This window comes from Rhamphochromis longiceps, linkage group LG9, assembly GCF_057381845.1.
Source record: "Rhamphochromis longiceps isolate RC_006_pf linkage group LG9, R_longiceps_female_GT1.1, whole genome shotgun sequence".
NCBI lineage: Eukaryota > Metazoa > Chordata > Actinopteri > Cichliformes > Cichlidae > Rhamphochromis > Rhamphochromis longiceps.
This window is the reverse complement of record NC_140565.1, coordinates 7,422,948-7,443,650: the sequence shown is the minus strand read 5'-3', so window position 1 is coordinate 7,443,650 and position 20,703 is coordinate 7,422,948. Positions and strand designations below refer to the sequence as shown.

At 44.2% G+C, this 20,703-nt stretch overlaps 1 protein-coding gene across 4 annotated transcripts in view; it reads right to left on the bottom strand.

Moving 5' to 3' along the window:
* The window catches only part of arhgap12b (Rho GTPase activating protein 12b), a 63,431-nt gene extending 45,303 nt beyond the window's left edge, over positions 1 to 18,128 (bottom strand). For all 4 annotated transcript variants that reach the window (XM_085418093.1, XM_085418095.1, XM_085418096.1 and 1 more), the window contains exons 1-2: positions 17,950 to 18,128; positions 13,158 to 13,899 (exon numbers count right to left, since the gene is read on the bottom strand). In XM_085418093.1, coding sequence (XP_085274219.1) covers positions 13,158 to 13,832 — 675 coding nt within the window. In that variant the 5' untranslated portion in view covers positions 13,833 to 13,899; positions 17,950 to 18,128. The remainder of the gene's footprint in view (positions 1 to 13,157; positions 13,900 to 17,949) is intronic.
* Between the last annotated feature and the right edge of the window lie 2,575 nt (positions 18,129 to 20,703).

The window sequence follows — 20,703 nt, the reverse complement described above, 5'->3', positions numbered from 1 at the left end:
AGTAAAGTTACCTGTTGCATTTGTGATATTACTGTGTCTCTTCATTTTCTGTTGTATGGTATGCTGCAAGAACAGTCGTTACGTTGTGTGTGCATTGGGTTGTGCAGGCCACCCAAAGCAGTGTCTACTTCTCTGTCTGTCCTTCTCTTTTGAGGCTTGGGTTGTTTCCTTTCCCTGTGTCAACCTAATTCTCAACTATTCTCATCGTCACTGGCCGTTAGGATGAGTTCTATCGACTGTATATTGACCGTGTCTCATGTATGCATCGATGAAAAGTTTATTTTATTTTATTTTTCCCCCATTTTATCGACCGGCCATAACCACAGCCAGTGTGAGAAACAACATTAAAGAAAAACAGCAGGAGAAGGGAAAGAAGAGATGTTTGATCAGATAACTAAATGTGTTGTTACGGAGAAACTGACATAAAGAGGTGCAGAAAAGTATTCCTGATTTCTTTGTTCTGTTTTTGTATATTTCTCACACTTAAACGTTTCCGGTCATCAAACTAATTTTAATGCTAGACAAAGATAAACCAACTAAATACAAAATGCAGTTTTTAAAATTTGTTTTTTTTAAGGGGGTAGGGGAAAAAAAGCAAGGCCCTGTGTGAAAAAGTAATCGCCCTCTAAATCTAATAACTGGTTGTATCACCCTTGGCACCAAAAACTGCAATCAAGCATTTGAGCAATGAGTGCTTCACATCACTCTGCTTTAGTCTACCCTTCTTTGCTGTATTGCTTTAACTGAGCCACACCAGAGGCTTTTCGAGCGTCCAGTATAAAGTCATGTCAAAGTATCTCAATCAGATTTAAGCCCAGACTTTGATTTGGCCGACCCCGGGAAGGTTCAGCACTGTTGCAAGTTTTTCTCCATTTGGGGATAATGGCTGTCAAACCCTTAGAAATGGCACTGTAACCTTTTCCAGACTGACAGATGGCATGACTTTGTTTCTCAGCTGTTTCTTTAGATGGTGGCATGATGTGCAGCGTTTCACGTCCTTTTAGCTTGCTACTTTGTCAGACAGTTCCTGTTTTAGTGATTTCTTGATTCAGCAGGTCTGATCGTAGCTAACAAAACAAACTGAGCTTTCGAAAAGGTGTGGTTAATCACAGATAATTTATGATTTAACAAGGTGTGTGTCTTTTCCTTTAACAATTAAAATCACCACTTTGAAAGATTAGTCAAATCTCGAGTAAATACAAACTAATCTTAGACTAATACTATTTTCTGATGCTGTGTATGTTTATAGTTTTTCACAACACTAGCTCTGAGCCCAGTGAGAAAGACTTTGCCTTTAATGCTCCTTCATAAAAGTATTTGCCACAAGCTGTTTTGCATCGTGTAGAGTTAATCTGAATTAATTTAAAGAAGTTTTTAAAAAAGTTTTAAAAGGGGTGTGCAAGGCAGGGGTAATGCACTATGTCACTGGTTCCAACAATCCCCAACACTTGGCTGTTTTGCTCCCATTCAGCTAATGCTTACCTGACCAAGGTCCATCACCAAGGTCATGCTTCAAACAGCAAAGGAGGGGAGCAGAAAATAAGGGAAAGAAGGTGATCATCATTCTAAAGGTTCCACAGACCCTTTTCTTTAATGTTGCAAAGCTTCTCAGATGAACTATGAACAGGATTTTGTCTCCACTCCTACACTTTAAACACGAGCCAGTCTATACGTTTATGACGGAAACTCTAATCTCTCCCTGACAGAATAACCAACGAGCTGTCAATCAGTTATAAACAGGGGTGCACATAAGTGGTCCGGTGCGCATTCGCTGTCAAAATAAAACACGCGCACCAGATAAGAAGTTGCAACGTGCATTTGCGTACATATAAAGGCACTGTTTTTGGGATTTTCATGGCATATTCTGCACCACATCTCTGTGCGTTCATCATTTGTTTGAAGCCAGCTCACCTTCTGCAACCACTTTTCCAAGAATACGCGCTTCTTTTGCGGTTTGGACTCCTTCTGACATTTCTTTGGAGGTGGAGGAACACCTGATTAAAGGAGATTGCTTCTTGACATCTTTAAGAGTTCTAAACAAATGTCTGTCCTCCTCCAGAAAATCTTATGTACGCAAACGCGCGTTGCAACTTCTTATCTGGTGCGCGTCTTTTTATTTTGACAGTGAATGCGCACCGGACCACTTATGTGCACCCCTGTTTATAAAAAGAGCTGATCAGCCCAGCCAACAGCACTGCAGAGCCAGCAGAGCATAGAGGGAGCACTGAGACATCCGTTACTGCAGACATATCCATTTCATTAATGGACACCGGGAGTGCCTCTCTGCCAATCAAATGCAAGGGCACTGAAAGGCTCCTGGCCTTGGAAGGTTCTTCCATGTGTTAAAGAGAACTCTGATCACCATCCTAACGCCTATATTTTATCAGTAAGCTATTTCTGGTCAGCTTTGAGGGAACGTACAGACACACATACTGTATCCCCTTAAGGCAGGGTTTGGTTGGAGGATTCCCCACTGAGCTGAAAGCCCATCTGAGAGCAATTATAGGACTTGTGCTGAGGCTGTGTTAAAATTGGATTTGCTGTTTGGTTACAGAGCTGTAAAGCTGGCAGAAGGATCCGGACTGATCCACAGCGGTATAGTGTGTCCACTCCCTGTGTATCCCCTTTGTTTTTCCCTCTGTAGCATCTCTGTTCGGTGACAGCTGCTCGTGGAAAGTTCTGGGGACAAAAACACAGTTTCTGGAAAGTTGGTTCAGGGGTAAACGACTATCTGGGCCACGCATGCTCGACCGCGAGCCTAAAAATGACCTACACGAACAGAAAGGATTACACACCCACTGCAGAGCTGGTTCAACTAATGCCTATAACCTCAGTGCCAAAAAAATCAACACTGTAGCACTTCTTTGTGCTACTGAGTTTTATTTATTTTTTAAGTAGTAACTAGTGCTAGGCTTCATGCCCAATAATTTGACTAATAATATTCTAGCAGTCTGACAGAATGTGAAACATAAAGAAAATATAATTACACATATAATAGATTATTTTTGATCAGTTTGTAAGCTTCTGATGTATCTCTTTAAATGTGACAAACGGTGTTTTCATCCCAATGAAACACCAATAAAAGACATTTAGATTATTTCTTGCATACTTTGTCTCCACAAAATGATTCTGCTTTGTATTTTTAGGTACTCCTGCAGCACTTTGTAGTGCGTTAGGTCAAACAGCAACTGTACCAGCCCACAGCAACAACTCTACACCTTTCCATGCGCCTGTACACTCCACCAGATGATGTGACAGACCAATTCCATTCTCCTTTTAACAGTAAATGACCTCTGGCAAGACAGCCGCCAGCAGAACAATTTCGGCGTTGATCGATTCACTGCTCATACTTTGTCTCTTTGGCAGCTGCATTAAGTAATTAATGATAGCAGCAGCATATGACGAAGACAATACGTGCCCCTCGATGCCTCGAGACTCCTACGCTCTGATGCTTTCACCAGTCCTCCCACTCGCTGGCAACCAGCTCCCAGCTGCAGGTCTCCTGAGGAAAACACTGAGAGCAGAGAGACACAGCAGATGGCTCTCAAATATTGTCTTTGATCTGCAGGAAATTGCTGCAGTGTTGCGCTAAATCGCTGAGAAATACAAGCTGTTACACTCAAAGACAGAGTGCAACAAGTCAAAGAGCAGCCAGAACCCAGGGAAGAGGGCGAGAGGGCCGCAAGAGTTTTTTATAACACACTGATTAGTCCAAACTCTGACTTTACATGCAACGCCATTACCTGCCAAGTTGTGCATTTTGGATAGAAAAGCTGTTAAAGAAACAGTTTTTGAATTGTAAACATTAGAAGCATGGTGACGTGATTTCAAAATTCAGTCTTTATGCAGGCGAAACTAGCGTGGGCGAAGAAAAACAAACAAAATGCCAAGAACAGTGGGATACTGATGGTGCTTCACTTCAGCGCTGCGCTGACTGTGATCCCTCAAGGTGCAAGTACAAACCTCAAACACAGATGCAAAACACTGCAAATTCTAGCACTCTATTAGTCTGTTACTTAACACTAATTAGCAGATAAATGTGCCTGTGCACTGCTCCGGCACGGTTTATTAATGTAGCCTGCTAACCTTGGGTGATAACAGATGCAGCAGTTTTGAGCATGCTGGTCACTTAACAGCATATGTTATTTATTTAGAGACTGAAATATTCAGTATACTTAACAATGGTTTTATTTAGGTCCTAGTTGATTTGTCCACTTTAAAACAAAAATAAAACCAATTAGGTAATTTAGCCTCCTTTTCTGCAACAAGCAACTGTGTGCTGCCAGATACAGTTTTTATCATCAACACAGAAAGTGCAGTATTTGTGAGATTCTTAAGAATAGCTTGACCTGACCACTCATCCACACCAAGAGGCGGCTGGAGGGTGTAAAGGACTAGCAGCTGTTCAAAAGGCTCTGGACACAGCGAGAATAAGTTATGTAACTACGCACTGAGAGCCCAGTGCCCCGAGCATCATCACTTGTGTGCAAACAGACCTCTGTGGAAAACACAGCAGAGGGGGAGCTGGCAAAGTTACTTTCTAAATAAATCCTACACTAGAACACCCACACGTGCCCAGCACCATATCAAACACATAAGCGTACACACAGCAGTTGGTGCTGTCGGTCTGAGTGTTTCCAGGTGAAATGCCACAGGCAGAAGGGAATGAGGTTTCCACATTGATTACAAACAACAGTGAAGGGGAAGGAGAAAGCATGGACAGGGAACGATCCAGAGGGGGAGAGAAGACCAGAGGAAGGCAGCTTGAGAAAAATAATGTAGCCGAGTTATGAAAAGCAGCCCAGATAGGTGTTCTTCTTACCTTTTCTGGGTACATGCTGTCCCAGTGCATCAAGCTACAGCAGTGAGCCAGGCTCAGAGAGAGAGAGAGACACGTTGAGCGACAGGCGAGGGACTAGCTAAACAACAGAGAGCTGCGGAGCAAGGACGAGCAGAGCGAGATAGCCGGAGTGAGCAAATTAAACAGGTGATGTACCCCCGTCATCCACTACATGAATAGGCAGCACGCTGCCTCACAGGCTGACAGGCAGAGCACCTTTAGGGATGCTGGATACGAAGAACTGCAACTAAAAAGGGAGACAGAAGAGAGGCCAAGGCTTCGGTCTCTCCTGTGTCAGCTCTGTTCTTCAGTGACATGCGGCTCACTTACATGTCAAGTTTACACTCATTACCTCATCTTGGAAGAACACAAGGTAATGAAGACAAGTAACAACCGATGGATTTTAAACACTAACCAACCTGTCACTCTCACTTGAAGGAGAAGTTGCCGTCTAACCAATGCAAAACCAATGTTAAATGATTATAAACTACATAACCTGCTTTTTCCCAATAACTGAGCAGTAACTGAGCAGATGTAGAATATTATGGTTTTCTAGGAAATCACTACAGGACAGCAACCCTATTAGCTTGTGACACAATAACATGTTCTCTTGCAGAGCACTTCTTTGTTACTGAAATGCCTAAGGTCACATGGAGTATGTATGCATTTCAGTAACAAAGAAGTTGTTACTTCTGGTTGTGCCCGGTTTTGTTTATGCCAACTGCAAATGAGGAAACAAGCATTGACAGAACTTCTGCAGGTTAATACAAAAGGGATTTGTGCATACACTGCAGCCTTCACCTGTTCTACACCATAACTGATAGATGGGCATCTGAGAGCAAACATGCAATGTAGTCAAAGAAGATATCAAATGATCTCCAACCTAGTACATGGTCTGTGTGTTGTCTGATTGTGCCCTCAATCTTTAGCTGGCTAATAGGAGTGATTATTGGAAGTACGAGCTCAACATCGGGGAAAAAAGCCTCTAAGAGTATGCACTTCTTTTGTGGACCACCAAGTGAGTAGTTACCCTTAGGGTATCCCCAGAACTGTTTGGGCTGAAAACTCCTGATGTCCTGACATGTCCGTGTCAGTTCTCAGTTATCCAGGTCTTGGGGGAAAAACAGGCATCTGGACTTTTTGTGGAGATATTTCAACTCTAATCCAACGGCTTCCTCCATTCGAAAGAAAAGGTGGAGAGGGCCAGGTATTTAACCCCTAGTGGGGGTTGTCTCTTGGCCTCTTAGACGAGAGGAGGAACCTCTTCACAGGTTCAGCTGCCTTCTTTTTTCAGGCTCTTAAGATTAACGTCTGAACCTGTTTTTAGGAGTGCATGTGCGAGCAGCTTACGCCCTCCAATGCCATCGTTCCTCTGTTCTGAAGTGAGCGGTTTCCGTCATATTCCTTCCTGTTTTCTGAACAAAATGACTGGGTGTGCATCATAAGTTAGTACGGATAATGTCTGCCTATGTAGCTATGTGCTAACCTTGAAAAAGCTGGGAACCTTATCTTGTGGTCAACAAACCACATCTTTATCGATATATATGGAGGTGTCAAAACTCGTCATTAAGGGTACTAGGTGAGGTCATCAAATGACGTCTTTATTGGGGAAGAAGAAGAATTAAACTGGTGTGACACTTTATGACAGATTGGTCTCTCTGGCTCCTTTCATGTGAACGCACACTGTGACTTGATATGAAATCTTCTTATATCAAAACATTAATAAAGGAAAAATGGAAAGCAAGCAATCCCCCATAACAGCAAGCCTTAATATCAGCTATTGTGGGTTTCTTAAAGCCTTGTTGCTTGGGGCTTGTGGATATAATCCTCATGCGCATGCGTCACAGAGGCATGCATCGGGATGGATGTGGAGGAAGAAATAAATAGAAACATCAGAAACATCAATAGAAAAATCTCATATCCCGATATAAGGCATTTATCGTCCCGACAACGATATATAATAACAAAAATTTTACATTTTCTGTAAATTCTGTTAATCTCGGGCAACTTGACTTGCGTGAAGTGTTTTCAGCTGGGCGTTGTGTACCTGGAGTCGAGTGTTACGTATTTATTACACGGCGTGCTGCGGGGGAAAGCCTGTTCTAAGCTTTTTCTTTTTTTTTTAGCACCTGACAGCTCTTTTTAGCTTCTCATGCGTAAACACTCTGCATTCTATTTCACTTGATTCAGTTTATTTTGAAAAATCTCAACAGGCTCTTCAGCTTTATTGTGAAAGGTTTATGTGGAAAATAAACATGCGGACGGCGGAGCCACGCGGTGGTTTTACCGTCGTTGTTGCTAACGACAATGCATAAAAACAATCACTTGTCCGTCTGTAGTGTGGCTATATTAAATATAAGAGAAAGAGAGAACTTCAGGAAATTATACAGTGACCATAAAAACGATGAAAAAAATATTGCCGTAAACAGATGATTTTGCGACACCACGAAACAAACGATAACATAATATGAAACAGACGTTTTCACATCGTCATCCGATATATATCGTTATATCGAACAGCCCTAGTCACAGGTTGGAAAGTGGACCAAGAGGAGCCATTCACTAAACTCCAGAGACAGGTGTGCAGACTGACTTAGCAGAGGGAGCAGCAGAGAGACAGAGCGAGGCAGAAAAGTAGAAGAGAAACCTCAATGCCCAGACAGAAGAGAGAAAAAGAAGAACTAGGAAGAATGCATGCAGCCAGATGCACGCACTCGCAGAGACAGACGCTCACATGAGCACAGCAGATGCACTGTTTGCTCAAGTTTATTATTAGATTACCAAAAGGTCTAGTGCTGCACTTCTGAGGGAAAAGCAAGCCTTCATTGATTTTACTCGCTTGTTGCCTCACCGTGAGTGAGTGTGCGTTTGTAGGCACTGATGCAGGAATGTCAAGCACGCGCTGGAAAACAAGCAGGGGCCTCCTTTTCAGCCGGACCGGTAGCAAGTCTCGGCACAGGAGATGGTTACAGCACTGCTTGCGCTCATATCTAGTGGAATTTACTGTCTTTGTGTAATAAGAGTGTATGCTTTCTTCAAAAGCTTTCAGCTTATTTGGAAATTGGCTGTAAAGAGTCCCTGCACATAATTTTAGGCTGCACGCACAAAGGGCCCATTTAGCAAAACATGCAATTAGCAGGTTATTGTGGTGCTGTGTGTTTAAGAGCAGGTTGTTTCTGTACAGTAAACTCAAGAGCTTCCCAGGACACTCAAGTGGGACAGAAAGGCTTTCTCACTATCCACCTCACTGTCCTTTCTAAGAACAATACACACATTCTGCTTCACGTGGGAGAAAACGCACGTCACTGAACTTTAATGAGCCGATTCAGCACAACCAAAATAACAGCGGTAAATTCATCAAACCTTTCAGCGAGCGACTGCAGTTTCAAAGTGCATTTAGGAGTCTCAAGCAACCGCACGTAGCGGTATATTTCATTACACTGCTAAACCCTTGATGCACATTCCCAAACTTTGCTCTGTTGCGCAAGTCAGCAAACATACAATGCAGGAGGACGGGGCCAACGTGTGCACGTGCTTCCCTCTGCGTTTCATACACAGGAAGAAGGAAACAGCAATGAGCAGGCCATCGACATCCCAGCATATGCTCACACATTCACAACACCCGCTTTTAATGCTCTCCTCCATCTTTAATGGTGACCTTGTAGTGTCGCTATTCTGGATCACTCAGCTCACCGTGGCAGCTGCTTAGAGGTTCACAGCTCACGTGCTACAACTAATCTCCTCATTAACCAAAAATATGACAATGTACCTGTCTGGGATGCCTTTGCCATCCCATAACCGGGTACGAGCAGCAAAGTCAGGGTCCAGGGCCTCCAAGCCTTCCCCCCGTCTATCTCTCCTCCTCCAGGCACGACTAGCAAGCAAAAAGACCACAAAGCAGGCTGAAGGCAGGCAAACGCTGGCCTCAAAACAGCAGCATACTTTCATTTTTAACCCCTCTAAGAATCCATCTGGATGCATACAAGCTTGTTATGTCACTGTGGCTACACAGCAGCCCTTCAATTAGATTTCTCTGAGAGGAGAAAAAAAAATAAAAACAACAACACAATACTAGAAGACAGCTTATTTAATGGGAGTGACTGATCCATCTTGTAATCTCAGGGAATTACCAGTTTCATCACAGACACAGAGAGTGCAGCCTGTGAGGATTTACTTAACAGCCAAATGTGTTGGAATTATGAAAGAAAGGGAGGGTCCAGCAGTGTTTAGACACTGATTGTGTCAAATGGTATAAATCCTGGCGTGAGGGTGGGGGCTTTAAGGCCTTTCTACCTGTGAGTGCCTGCAGGGCAGCTGGCCGACTCCATGGCATAAAAACACAGACCCAAACACTTCCAGGGCCACCACATCTGTGTGACACATCCACTGAGAGAGAAAACAACCATCCGACCTCTCCAAAAATCCCACAGAGTGGCATTCATCTGCTCATTAAGTCACAGTGCTTTGGAACAAAGAAAACTGCTTCCAGTCAAAAAAGAAGAGAAGCTGAGTAAAAAGCACTCCTGAGGAACCTGACTCAAAATAACTTCCTTTGTGGGGATACACACACTGTGTGGTCAGACAAACAGACAAAACAACAGATAAAAGCAGAGTAAGCGTAGAGAAAACCAAGATGTTTATGTGGAAAAAAGGGCTTTAAATCACATGTTTGCTAAATTCAAAAAAGAAAACACACAACAGATCCTACTGCGAGGTCCCCGAGAAGTGAGGAAAAGAGGCTTATTTTGCCCGTCCAATAAGAACGTAGTAGCTGTGCTGTCTAGACGAGAGAGGAGGGGGAGGGTTGGTTAATAAAAGGGAGTTGGTTTGGATGGGGCTGTGTGACCACCGGCCCAAGCAACCTCCAGTGGTGCAGAGGAGGCGTGGAGTGAACCATCAGTCTCTGCCAGAGCCGGCGAGATAAGCAAATTACACGAGGAAAGCATGAAGAGACACGGAGGCGTTAATCGCCACCCGCACATCAAATCAAATCAATTAAGAGGGGGCCAGCTGGCACTTGAATCCTCCCATCCAGTCTCCATTCATTCAAAGGCTCCTGAGTCGATGTGCTCAGGAGAGGAAATGTGTTTGTGGATGGGTACCGTTACTGCAGCTTTAGCCTCTTCTAATAACCTGATTTGTGGACAAGGTTTGTCCTCCTTGGGTGGCTTTAAGTTGTAAGTGGGTTAAAATTAGTCTTATTAGATGATACTGCCACTCCAGACAGCCTGACAGCAAGTGTATTAGTGCCTGGCAGTCTGCATTTTCACTGCACTGGCATGCTGGGACACTGGACATGCTCGTTGCCATAGAAATACATCATGACATCATGGTTTTGCACCTTCAGTGAGGATCTGAGATGACTGTGACGTTTACTGCAGCTTCAACAGTGTTTGCTACCTCACGTTTAGACCAGCTTCAGCAGCTTAACAGAGAAGCTCCTGTATGTCAATGAGCTACTCAGCCTTCAGTGTTGATAAGATAAGATAACCTTTATTAGTCCCACACGTGGGAAATTTGTTGATGGGCTATATGCTAATATATCGGCCACTGTTTTCCCCTTTCAGAACATGAAACAATCAGATTTCCCTAAAATTTGTTATGTTATGGGGAAGAGAGAGATGAGGAACATTGAAAGTGCTGCGAGGTTACGCAAATAAAAGTTATCATCTTGTTAAAATGGAGTGTTCACAAGCTTGGATTCTAGTATTTATGTGGATGCTAATTTGAAATGCACCACCTACCTAATCTGTTCCAGATTAAGCACACTCTTCATGGCACTTGGCAGCTGACACCTCCCAGCAGGATACTATGCACTGCCACACCACAAAAACTTAAGGTAGTCACACCAGATCGCAATATGCAGAGCGGGGCTGATCCAGCACGTGATTCATGCTGGACCAGCTCCGCTCTGCAACCCAGTGGACACAAAAGCTCTAATGCCTACATGCCATGTTGCACACCACAGCACTGCCATATCTATGCCACAAAGGTCAGAGGTGTCATAGTGGTGCGATGGTGGCCCACCTTGGGTCAATCAGATAATTTTATGTATGTTTTAGCAAGTCTCAATCACAATACAGTGGAACCCCGACTTACGAATACCCCATTTAACAAAAAATTCAACTTACGAAGGCACTTAACGGCAATATTTCTGCCCGTGTTACGTCAAAATGCCCGCTTAACAAAATCTGCTGGCTCTGATTGGCTGAGCCCAGAATGCCTACAATGCCCACAATTGGCTTTTGTACTTGCGCTTCGCTGTTCCACTTGAATGACGTATTAGTGTTGCAGTTAGCAATTAGCCTATAGCCTATCGTTCACTCAAAAGGCGCAATGGGTGCTTCGACTTACGAAAATTTTCGACTAATGAAAGACCCTCAGGAACGAATTAATTTCGTAAGTCACTGTATTAAGTAAACACAAAGGATACAATTAACTATTTTTTTTCAAATCGCATAAAAGTGAGTTTTACCACTCTGGCACTAACAAGTGTCTAAAACCAACTTCTAAAATACAATATTGCCTCAGCAGGAACCTCCCTCTGCCTCTCTCTCTTCAGGGGGCAGTTTGCTTGTACCCGTGCAATGGCAGGAAGCAGTGGAAGGAGAGGAGCTGAAAGAATTGGGCTTTCTGCAGGGTCATTCACTTGCCTGGCAACAGGCCAAACAGGACAAGCTAACACAACAAGGTACAAAGAGAGAGGGAGTGGGTTCCACCTGCCCCGGCGACTACAGACACCGCAGAGCTTGACGGGGAGCTCTGGCTAAATCCTGTCTGCTGTCTGTTACTTATGCGCCCCGCCAGCTCTACTGCAGCCTGACAAAAACCACACCAAAGAGCTGCCCATGCAAATGTAAATGCCTGAGAGTGAAATGTGTTTATTTTGGCCAAGCATATAATTAACTCCAAAAGTTTAGTGAAGACAGGCAGTAACACAGAAAGCAACCCTTTTCTTTCTTCTTTTTTTTGTTTGGGGGGGGGGGGGGGGGGGGGGGGTTATGTCAATAGCGACCCACCAACCCGTTGGCCATCCAACAGTACATCTGTGGCTCTGAAGCCATAAACTGTGTTGGTGTGCTGCCATTCTCACTTTCCTTCACATGGCGCATCACACATGGCATTCACATGTTCTCGCTCACACAACGGTCCCCGCAGCGGGGCGATCGGGGACTACAGACTGATCCACGGCAGATATGACCTAGTTTCTATTCAGGCCCGTCTCTTTGTTCACTCAACAGTGGAGGAGGCTGCTGCAGCCCGTGGAACAAAGAACACAAGCAGCACTTGGAACCTTGGAACCAGCTGACCCTGCCTGGATACGGCCGGCCCAAAAATGGCTCGTGAAGGCAGAGCCACATGGCCTCCCACTGTCTTCAAATCTCCTCCTTTTTCCTACTTTGATCTACCAGCGCTCCAGACAAGGGAGGATAAGCCCCAGTTCCTGCAGTCTCCCACAGTCCCCCTGTCTGAGAGTGATGAGACATATCTCGTGGCCTGAGTTATCAGTCTGTGGGACGGGAAAGAAAGGAGAGGGAGGAAATAAATTTTATGATTTCAAAGTGTGTGTGTGTGTTGGGGGGGAGGTCAGGAAGTCTAGATCTCTGCAGATACCAAAACCTTTGCAGAGATAATCTGTCTCAAAGCATTAGCCTAGCTATAATGATACCTTTACACACCTTCCTGTGGTACAGCAACATAAAAGTGTTTGAAAAGCTAAAGTGACAACAAAGCTGCACAGCCTTATATTCAATCTACCTGAAGACTCAGTTATAGAAGCCTGCATTTAACAAGCAAAACCATTTAGTCGTTAATGGCCAAACTACAACGCAACCCCCTCACCCCACTCCGTCTGTACAAACCAGACAAATTCTGCTTCAAAGGCAACAGCAGATTTTAATAAGCACGTGCAACTGTTGATGCGTTTACTCAGAACTGGCAAATGATGCACAGCTGATGAACGATTGCAGCTAAGCAAGATGATGAATGAAGAAGCTGGAACTTCTCTCTACGCAATGACAGAATGTGACTGGGACGAGGGCAGCTATTTGCAGATGGCCCAGAGGAAATGTGAGCAAAGAGTGTGAAATAAACCAGGGAGAGAGGAAGACGTGAACAGAAAAGGGAAAAAAAAAACATAGCTGAGAGAACAAAGAAACAGAAAATGAATGGCGATCATAAGAGTGAGTCACTTTTGCTGGGAGGGGAGCAGTTACAGAACCAAAGGTGTCACCCTGTGTGGTATTTGGTGCACCTGCAAAGCAATGCACAAATGCGCAAAGCAAGGCTTACTAATAGAAATTAAGCAGCAGCTTACCTGCATGTGTTCTGTTGAGCTGCTGCTCAGCTCGTCTCCAGACTCCGAGTCGTTGCGGAGCTTGTTTAGCCCCTCTCCAGGCAACTCGCTCAGAGGGGACGTCTTGCTGCCATCCGGGCTTTTGTGGTTGTTCCCCGATTTTGGTGTTGGTGAATCAGCCCGCGTCCGTGGCAATGTGGAATTGTTGGGGTGGTGGTGGTTGTTGTTATTGTGGAGAAGTACCAACTCAGCCACCAGCTTGCAGTGGTGGGGACTCCCCACGTTCTGGTTAGCATCCTTGGGCAGTGCAGGCGGAGTGACGCGATCAGAAGATGGAGAGGGGGTGGAAGAAGGCGACGGGCGTCCGAAGCTGGACATTTCTGGCTGAGGTCTGTTGAGGTTCTCATTGGAGGCCCGGCAGATGTCCAAAACGGCGGGCTTGGCCCTCAAGGTGGGTTTCTGGGGGGGCATGAGCGCCCTGCGCACTTCCCTGACGTACTGTGCTGGCACATAAAATGCCTTTGCGCCTTCGTCCTTTCTCACCTGCCACCAGTCCTCGTTGGTCTTCTTCACCAGCATATAGCACTCTCCCTGCCGGATAGCCACCATCTTGTCTTTGGCCTTGTACTCGTAGTCATATTCCACCTCAATGTAGACCTGTCCCGGAGCGATGGGCAGCCCCTCTCTGTCAGCCATGTCTGTGGGAACAAGTGCTTGCCTCAGCTGATCAGCAATCTGGGCCTGCAGGGTTCCTCATATCTCACTGAGGAAGACAAGACAGAGGAGAACCATAAGTTGTTAATTTTTATTTTTTTTAAAGACTACAAAACTTTGAGCAAAGTTGAACACACACATCCAGTAAACAACACAAACCCTCTGCTATTTATATGGCCTGGGTATCCACACCCCACTTTATTACTCACCTTATAACCACAACCACAAAGCGCTACTGCTGAAACACACTCACATTATGACACAATGTTCCCCCAGTCAGACGTGCTCGGATGGTGAGTCAACCACAAGCAGGCAGTCAACACTGACTGGCCCTGATAACGGATACGACCACTAAGGATATCCAGCCTGGTAATCCGATCGTCCTCTGCTGAGCTAAAGGTGATGGCAACATGACCCCACACACTAATCTTAATGACTATAACGACACTGTGGAGGCCACGTTCTTTCAGTGGCTGCACTTAAAAATAAAGTCGGCATCATTTTATTAGCTTCTTGTCATGCACTGTATAAAACCACTACCAGCCCGTGGTAGCCTTTGTGTAGCTCTCAGGCACACAAGCAAGGCTGCACTTCAGTAAATGTGCTTCATGGATGTAGCTCCCCCGTCTAAAAAGTAAAGCCCAAGTGCAAGTGTCTTCAACATGGAGTGTTTTTAATGGCCATTAACATGCAGTTTCTCAGGGTGTAAAGAGAAGTCCAATTGGGAGGAAGTCTATGGGAAAATCCACTTCCTTCTTCCTTGATCTATGGCCTCAATAAAACCTTTCCTCACGAGTTCATAGTTTCAGTCGATAATGTGAAATATTACGAAATAGATTGTTACGTTTACTGTGTAAATTTTGGTCCCAATTAGTCTCCAGAAAGACAACAAATAATGTATAAAATAATTTTAGCTCAATTTCACATGTAAATAATAATAATAATAATAATAATAATAATAATAATAATGGATTGGATTTATATAGCGCTTTTCAAGGCACCCAAAGCGCTTTACAATACCACTATTCATTCACTCTCACATTCATACACTGGTGGAGGCAGCTACAGTTGTAGCCACAGTTGCCCTGGGGCAGACTGACAGAAGCGAGGCTGCCATATCGCGCCATCGGCCCCTCTGGCCAACACCAGTAGGCAAGTAGGGTGAAGTGTCTTGCCCAAGGACACAACGACCAGGACAGAGAGCCCAGGGATCGAACCGGCGACCTTCCGGTTACAGATGCGATTCCCAACCCCCTGAGCCAAGGTCGCCCACAAAAGAGCCATTCGTTTAGAAAACAGAAGCTATACAGCTTGAGATGTGCAATTTCAACATCCCTAAGTTCTTCCAAACTCATCGAGAGTGTCATTACATGGATATTACAATTTACAGATCACACTGGATCTAGAAAGTCATAAAACCTTCATTTAGAGAGTTGTAAGGAAAATAACAGTTTTCTGTTTTTCATGATCCAAACCATTGTTTAGATTTTAAAAAATAATAATTTAAATCGACGTGCATTTTTAATCCGATGTGTTGTAATGCTGGCATCATCGCACCAGGAATATCTCAGTATTTTATTTAAAAACTGTATCCTCTTGCAGGCTGGTTCTGGACCACATGACTGGAATCCCTGATATAAAGTCTATGAGTCCTGCTCTGCAGCTTTGGCATCATTACTCATTAATGCAGCTACAAGACACTGTGTGAAACCTCTTAAAAGCTTGAGGCGATCTCTTTGCTATATCATGTACACTCAGTGTGTGAGTCAGAAGACAGCTGGGCCCCACGCCATTCCTGTGCAGTTTGTTTTGGGACGAGACCTGTCATTGAGCCATCAGATAGTATCCTTTCATCAGTTAACCTAATATCTCCTCATATTGAATTCTTCTTCTTCTTCTCCTGCCCCTGAAATACCAGCCGCCACAGACTGAAGTCTAGGCGGCAAAAGCAGCTGCTATTAGTGAGGCGTGAGAACATGCCGCCAAATCTACAAAGGGCCCCATCCTTATGTAAAGAAATAGACAGCTACACCCAGAATAGATTTACAGTGGTAAGAGCCGTCTGGGCCAGAGTGGGAACCCATGAAAGATGTCCATAATGAGCTTTAATAGTGTCTGTTTCATCTGTTTCAACACTATGAAGTGTTACAGTTGCATCAAGCCACAGCTTTCTGGGTGTGTGTCTCTGAAAGCAGCCCGGTCCAGGCTTGTCCCAGCACAACCTCCAACTGTAATGTCAAATTACACATGCATCAGCCTTTATGAATGACCGTCTCTTCAGGAACATGCAAGGGCAAGAATGCACCACTCAGACACAATCTACAGTTGACACCATGAGCAAAGCTGCCAAAGATGTAGTCACGTGCCTGTTAGGGCTTCCACGTGATAACACCATTATCACCATAGTTTGCATGGCAGTCACTGTCCTGACTTCATCACAGGAAGCTAACACAGAGAGCAGTGAGTTTAAGCTCTTCGGTCCCTGATCGCGTACGTAGTAGTATGCAAGGTTGTAACAGATAACTACTAGCATGTGAAGCTGAGGCACCTATCTGAAAGGCTCCCAAATATACCCAAGGAAAACCATTTCCCACACTGACCACAAATGACCACAAAACCAAACGATTAAATCTGCTCTAATGGGAGCATAAACCGAGAGAAACTGGCTGGAGATCAAGCATGACATCACTAGCCTCGGAAGGGGCCCCCAGCTCCACTAGTCACTACTGTTAATTATTAAAAGCAACTTCTCAGCAAGAATGCAGCTGAAATATGGAGCTCCTCGTCTCTCCTTTCAACTGCTGTGGTTCTGGCAGAGGACTCGAGAGTAAATCTTGTTGGAAATAAATCCCCAGCACTGCACAGCAGGGTGTCACAGCACTGTGCAGCTTTACAGGAGCGCACTGGCCAACTTGTTGCTCAGCAGACTCTTACAAAAAAAAAAAAAAGGGATGTTGTGCAAATACTGCCTGTCCCTGTCGATATGGACCTTGATAACCATAAACTTACTGTGTTTCTTTTGTGGAGTTTTAAAAGAGGAGCCAGGTGGTTCGAAATCCTCAACCAGTGACAACAATCCGGTGACAGAAATAGGTCTCTGGAAAAACATTTTTAAAGATTCTTAACGAACATGTTTATGACTTGCACTGCTGCACACCGTTAACATGTTAAATCAGTGTCTCTCAGCTGGGTGGGTGTAGATGGAAGAATATTAAGCTAGGCATCAGTAAGGAGATCACGACCAGAGCGTTTACCTGCATACATCTGCAGACAAGCCACTGTAGCAGCAGAAACACCCTGAGACCTGCACTGCCTTTGTCCCTATGCTTCACCCAAAGCAGATGTGTGGATGAGCAGCATCCACTCCAACATGTGCTCCTGCTGCTGCTGCATTGCAATCCCATCTATGCGGGTTATTTGCTGCATATGATGAGCATCAATGGGAAATAAACGCTGCTTCTCCCTGACACAGCACTGGAAAAGCCCCCTCTAAAGGCAAGCAGTCTATAAATTGTAGGGGGGGGGGGGAGACTCAGAGCATGCCTGAGGGGGCAGGCGATGGTGAGGGGCGGTATAGGTGGGGGGTAGGGTCCCTTCCACCCACACACACACACACACACACACACACACACACACACACACTGCAGTAACGCAACACAAAGGAGTTTAATCCATGTGAATTCATGACAAAGGGTCTCCGAATCGACATCACCAAGGATTCCCAGGAGCGAGGGGAGAGGAGGGCATGCCTGCCAAAGAAAGCCCCCTCCTCCTATTTATGTCGCCTCCCGGACCGGGACAAATAACCAAAAACACCGAGAGGAAATTAGCCCATCAACACGGAGTGATGCTATCACGTGGAACCTTTAATTACCCTCACAGTAGAATATCAACAACGTTTCTTTAGTTTATTTTCCCACTAGCAGACATTTTCGGGGTATTTTCGAGAAGCTTCATGCGTGGACAAAAGCACTGCAGGTTCACTCGAGTACGAACCACCGCGCGCTCTGCCACAGCGTGCCATAGCAACAAAGTAATTCCGACAGAAGCCAATAGCCTCGCGCTGACCATCGCGCCCCGCCAGGATAAAATCACTCACCTCGAGAAAAAAGAAACTCCCGCTTCGTCTCTCCGTGCTTCGTGCCGACCGCAGAGGTACTCCGAGGGAACTTTTTTCTAACCTATTTCAGTCTCGCCTGCTCCGACTGAGTCCGCAGAAGACCTCAAGTCCTTCAGCCAGCTTGTTCGCAATCCGCCGCCTCTCCACAGGCTGTCAAGTTCCGAGCGGAAACAGCGCACATCCGGTCATAATTGCCAAAATAAATCTGCCTCCGTCAAATTCTCGCTATTGGAGATAATCACGATAACGCTATCACCATAAGAGCCATATTGATATAATCATAACAAAAATAATAATATTATTAGTAACAGACAACCTTGCCTTTGCACTTTTCTATTTCTTGGAAAATGAATTACGCTTGATGCAGTCACACAGCTGTGAGGCACTGACAGACTCTGTACCCACAAATGTACAAAACAATGGAAAAGAGTTTTATTTAAAAAATATCAAATGTGCATTAATTACACATTTTGGAGGTTATTTAAAAAAACAAAAAACACGGTTATCAAATCAGCAACAGATAATTATATTTCTTGGTTATTTTATTGTTTTATTCGTCTTATGCTACGGGAACTTTACAGGGAACTTTTGTTTTGAAGTTAATCTGCATCGTAAAGAACACATTTTATTATATCTATATTTTTGCTCACTAAAATTTATATCACAATACTCCGCAATACTAATTTGTCCAAGCATAACAATCTCCTCGCTGAACGGAGTTGTAGTCCTTGGACTGTGCTACTATATTTATCATATTATACACATTTCATCTCAGAGGAAATCCTCACACATAAACACACATTTGTTTTGTTTTTTTAGGAAGAAAATTTTACTGTGTAAAAAAAACAAATCCTTGAAGGCTTGGGGAGTTAATTAACTTGCGTTTATAATCCTACATGATGTGATAAAGTAATCAGCAAAATTTTCAGTTGAATAGTTTTTAGATTTTTGATGGACCTTTAGTTTCATGAACAAACAAACTTGTTTCCGGTTTGAGTTCGCGTACTTTATTGCACCCTGTGGCAGTTGGGGCATTTAACACAGCAGTCGTCTGTCACTCCCACTCCGCCCGTCTGTCAACGCTGATAGACGGGTTTCAGAGCCTCGAGGTCTCCCTGGCCTCTCCCGGCCGAACACCCTGGGGGTCTTTGACTTTGATCTGGTAAACTTGGAATAGTTGTAAATTTCCTCAAGGTAAAGGTCATGACAGTAAGATGAAATTATTTCCCTTCAGAACCAGGCTTTTAATTCTCACAGTCTTTAAATCGTGTAACATCACCAAACATACATAGGCTACTGAGCTGAAATTTCTTTTGGTGATCAAAGAAGAGTGTTTTACCATCCAAGCAGGAACATGAATGATTTAGTGCCAGGAAGCAGGGAGGCTTCAGTGGAGTCACTCACCCAGACTTAGCCTCTGGCAAAAACACTACAACCATAGTATCTTAGAAAAATGTATGAATGTGTCATAAACAACTCTGTGTTAAAACACAACATGTTGTTGTAAAGAGGAAATGACAGTTCCGAGCACTGATTTCAGTACACATCAGTCTTGTTTAGAGAGGTTTTTTGGCTGTTTTGCTCTTTTTTTAACGTTTTGCTAGTGTGCTAGCAACTTGCTAACTTGCTTTCAGTTTTTTCAGAAAATGTTAATTCAGACTTTTATCACTGAGGGCAACATTGCACTTTTCCATGCGTATTGCTGTTCCTTTCGCTTTTGCTGTTTCTTTGGAATTTTGGAATGCCAACTCAACTTGGATTTCCTACTCAGAGAGTCAGAGCAGCCCCGCCAACCACAAGTTAGCAATCCAAGATGGCGGCCTTCAATATAAACAGTAGAAAACGAATCCCGTTTTTTCTCACTTTCCTGACTTTAAAGCTGGAACAGGCTAACGCGGGAGTGTCTGGAAAACAGCATAGGAATGCTTTCAGTGACTTGCCTTGGTTGAGTTAGGACACCATCCTGTGGTACAAGTTGGTATGACGCAAAAGAACAGCCAGGACCTTTTTCAGCTCCCGTTGATGTTGTCTCAGTCTTGTCAAAGTTTAGATCTCACTCAGATGTTAAACTGTTCAATGGTGCCTGAGTTGTGTCTCCCGCGCTAAACTGAAAGTAAAAAAAAAACTTCCCAAAATACAGGAAACCAAGTGTCTGATGCTCAGAATTTTCTGAGGCAGGATTCCCCACCTAATGTGTTAGGTAGGGAATTTGTTTTTCTTGTATTTATTTTCCTACTCGTCTTCTGGCTGCTCTTTTTAAGGATTGCCACAGTGGATCATTTGCCTTCATGTCACCCTATCCCGAGCATCCTTCTCTGTCAAACCTGTGTTTGGCCCATGACATCCATCAATCTTTTCTGTGGTCTTCTTTTCCTCCTGTTTGGTTGTTTATTTTCATACCCTCTCATATTTTCTACATTAATCAGCTCATCAAAGTCCTCCTTTCACCTTTTCAACACTCGTCATATGTTAGCACATTTCCATCTCTATTCTTAATCATGCTGCACATACTCAATCTCTGTCTGCAGCCAATCACCACAAGTCCCTTTCTCCTTCCTCAGCGTCCAGTCTCACATACAACTCAGTATAAGCTTTTTCCTTTGCTACCGCTCACTTTAATAGGTGCCCCCCCCTCCCCCATATACTCCTGTGTAGTTTATTCATCTCCTCAACTGTGTGTTATACTTGTATAACTATGCATGTGACAAATAAAGAACCTTGAACTTGAACTAA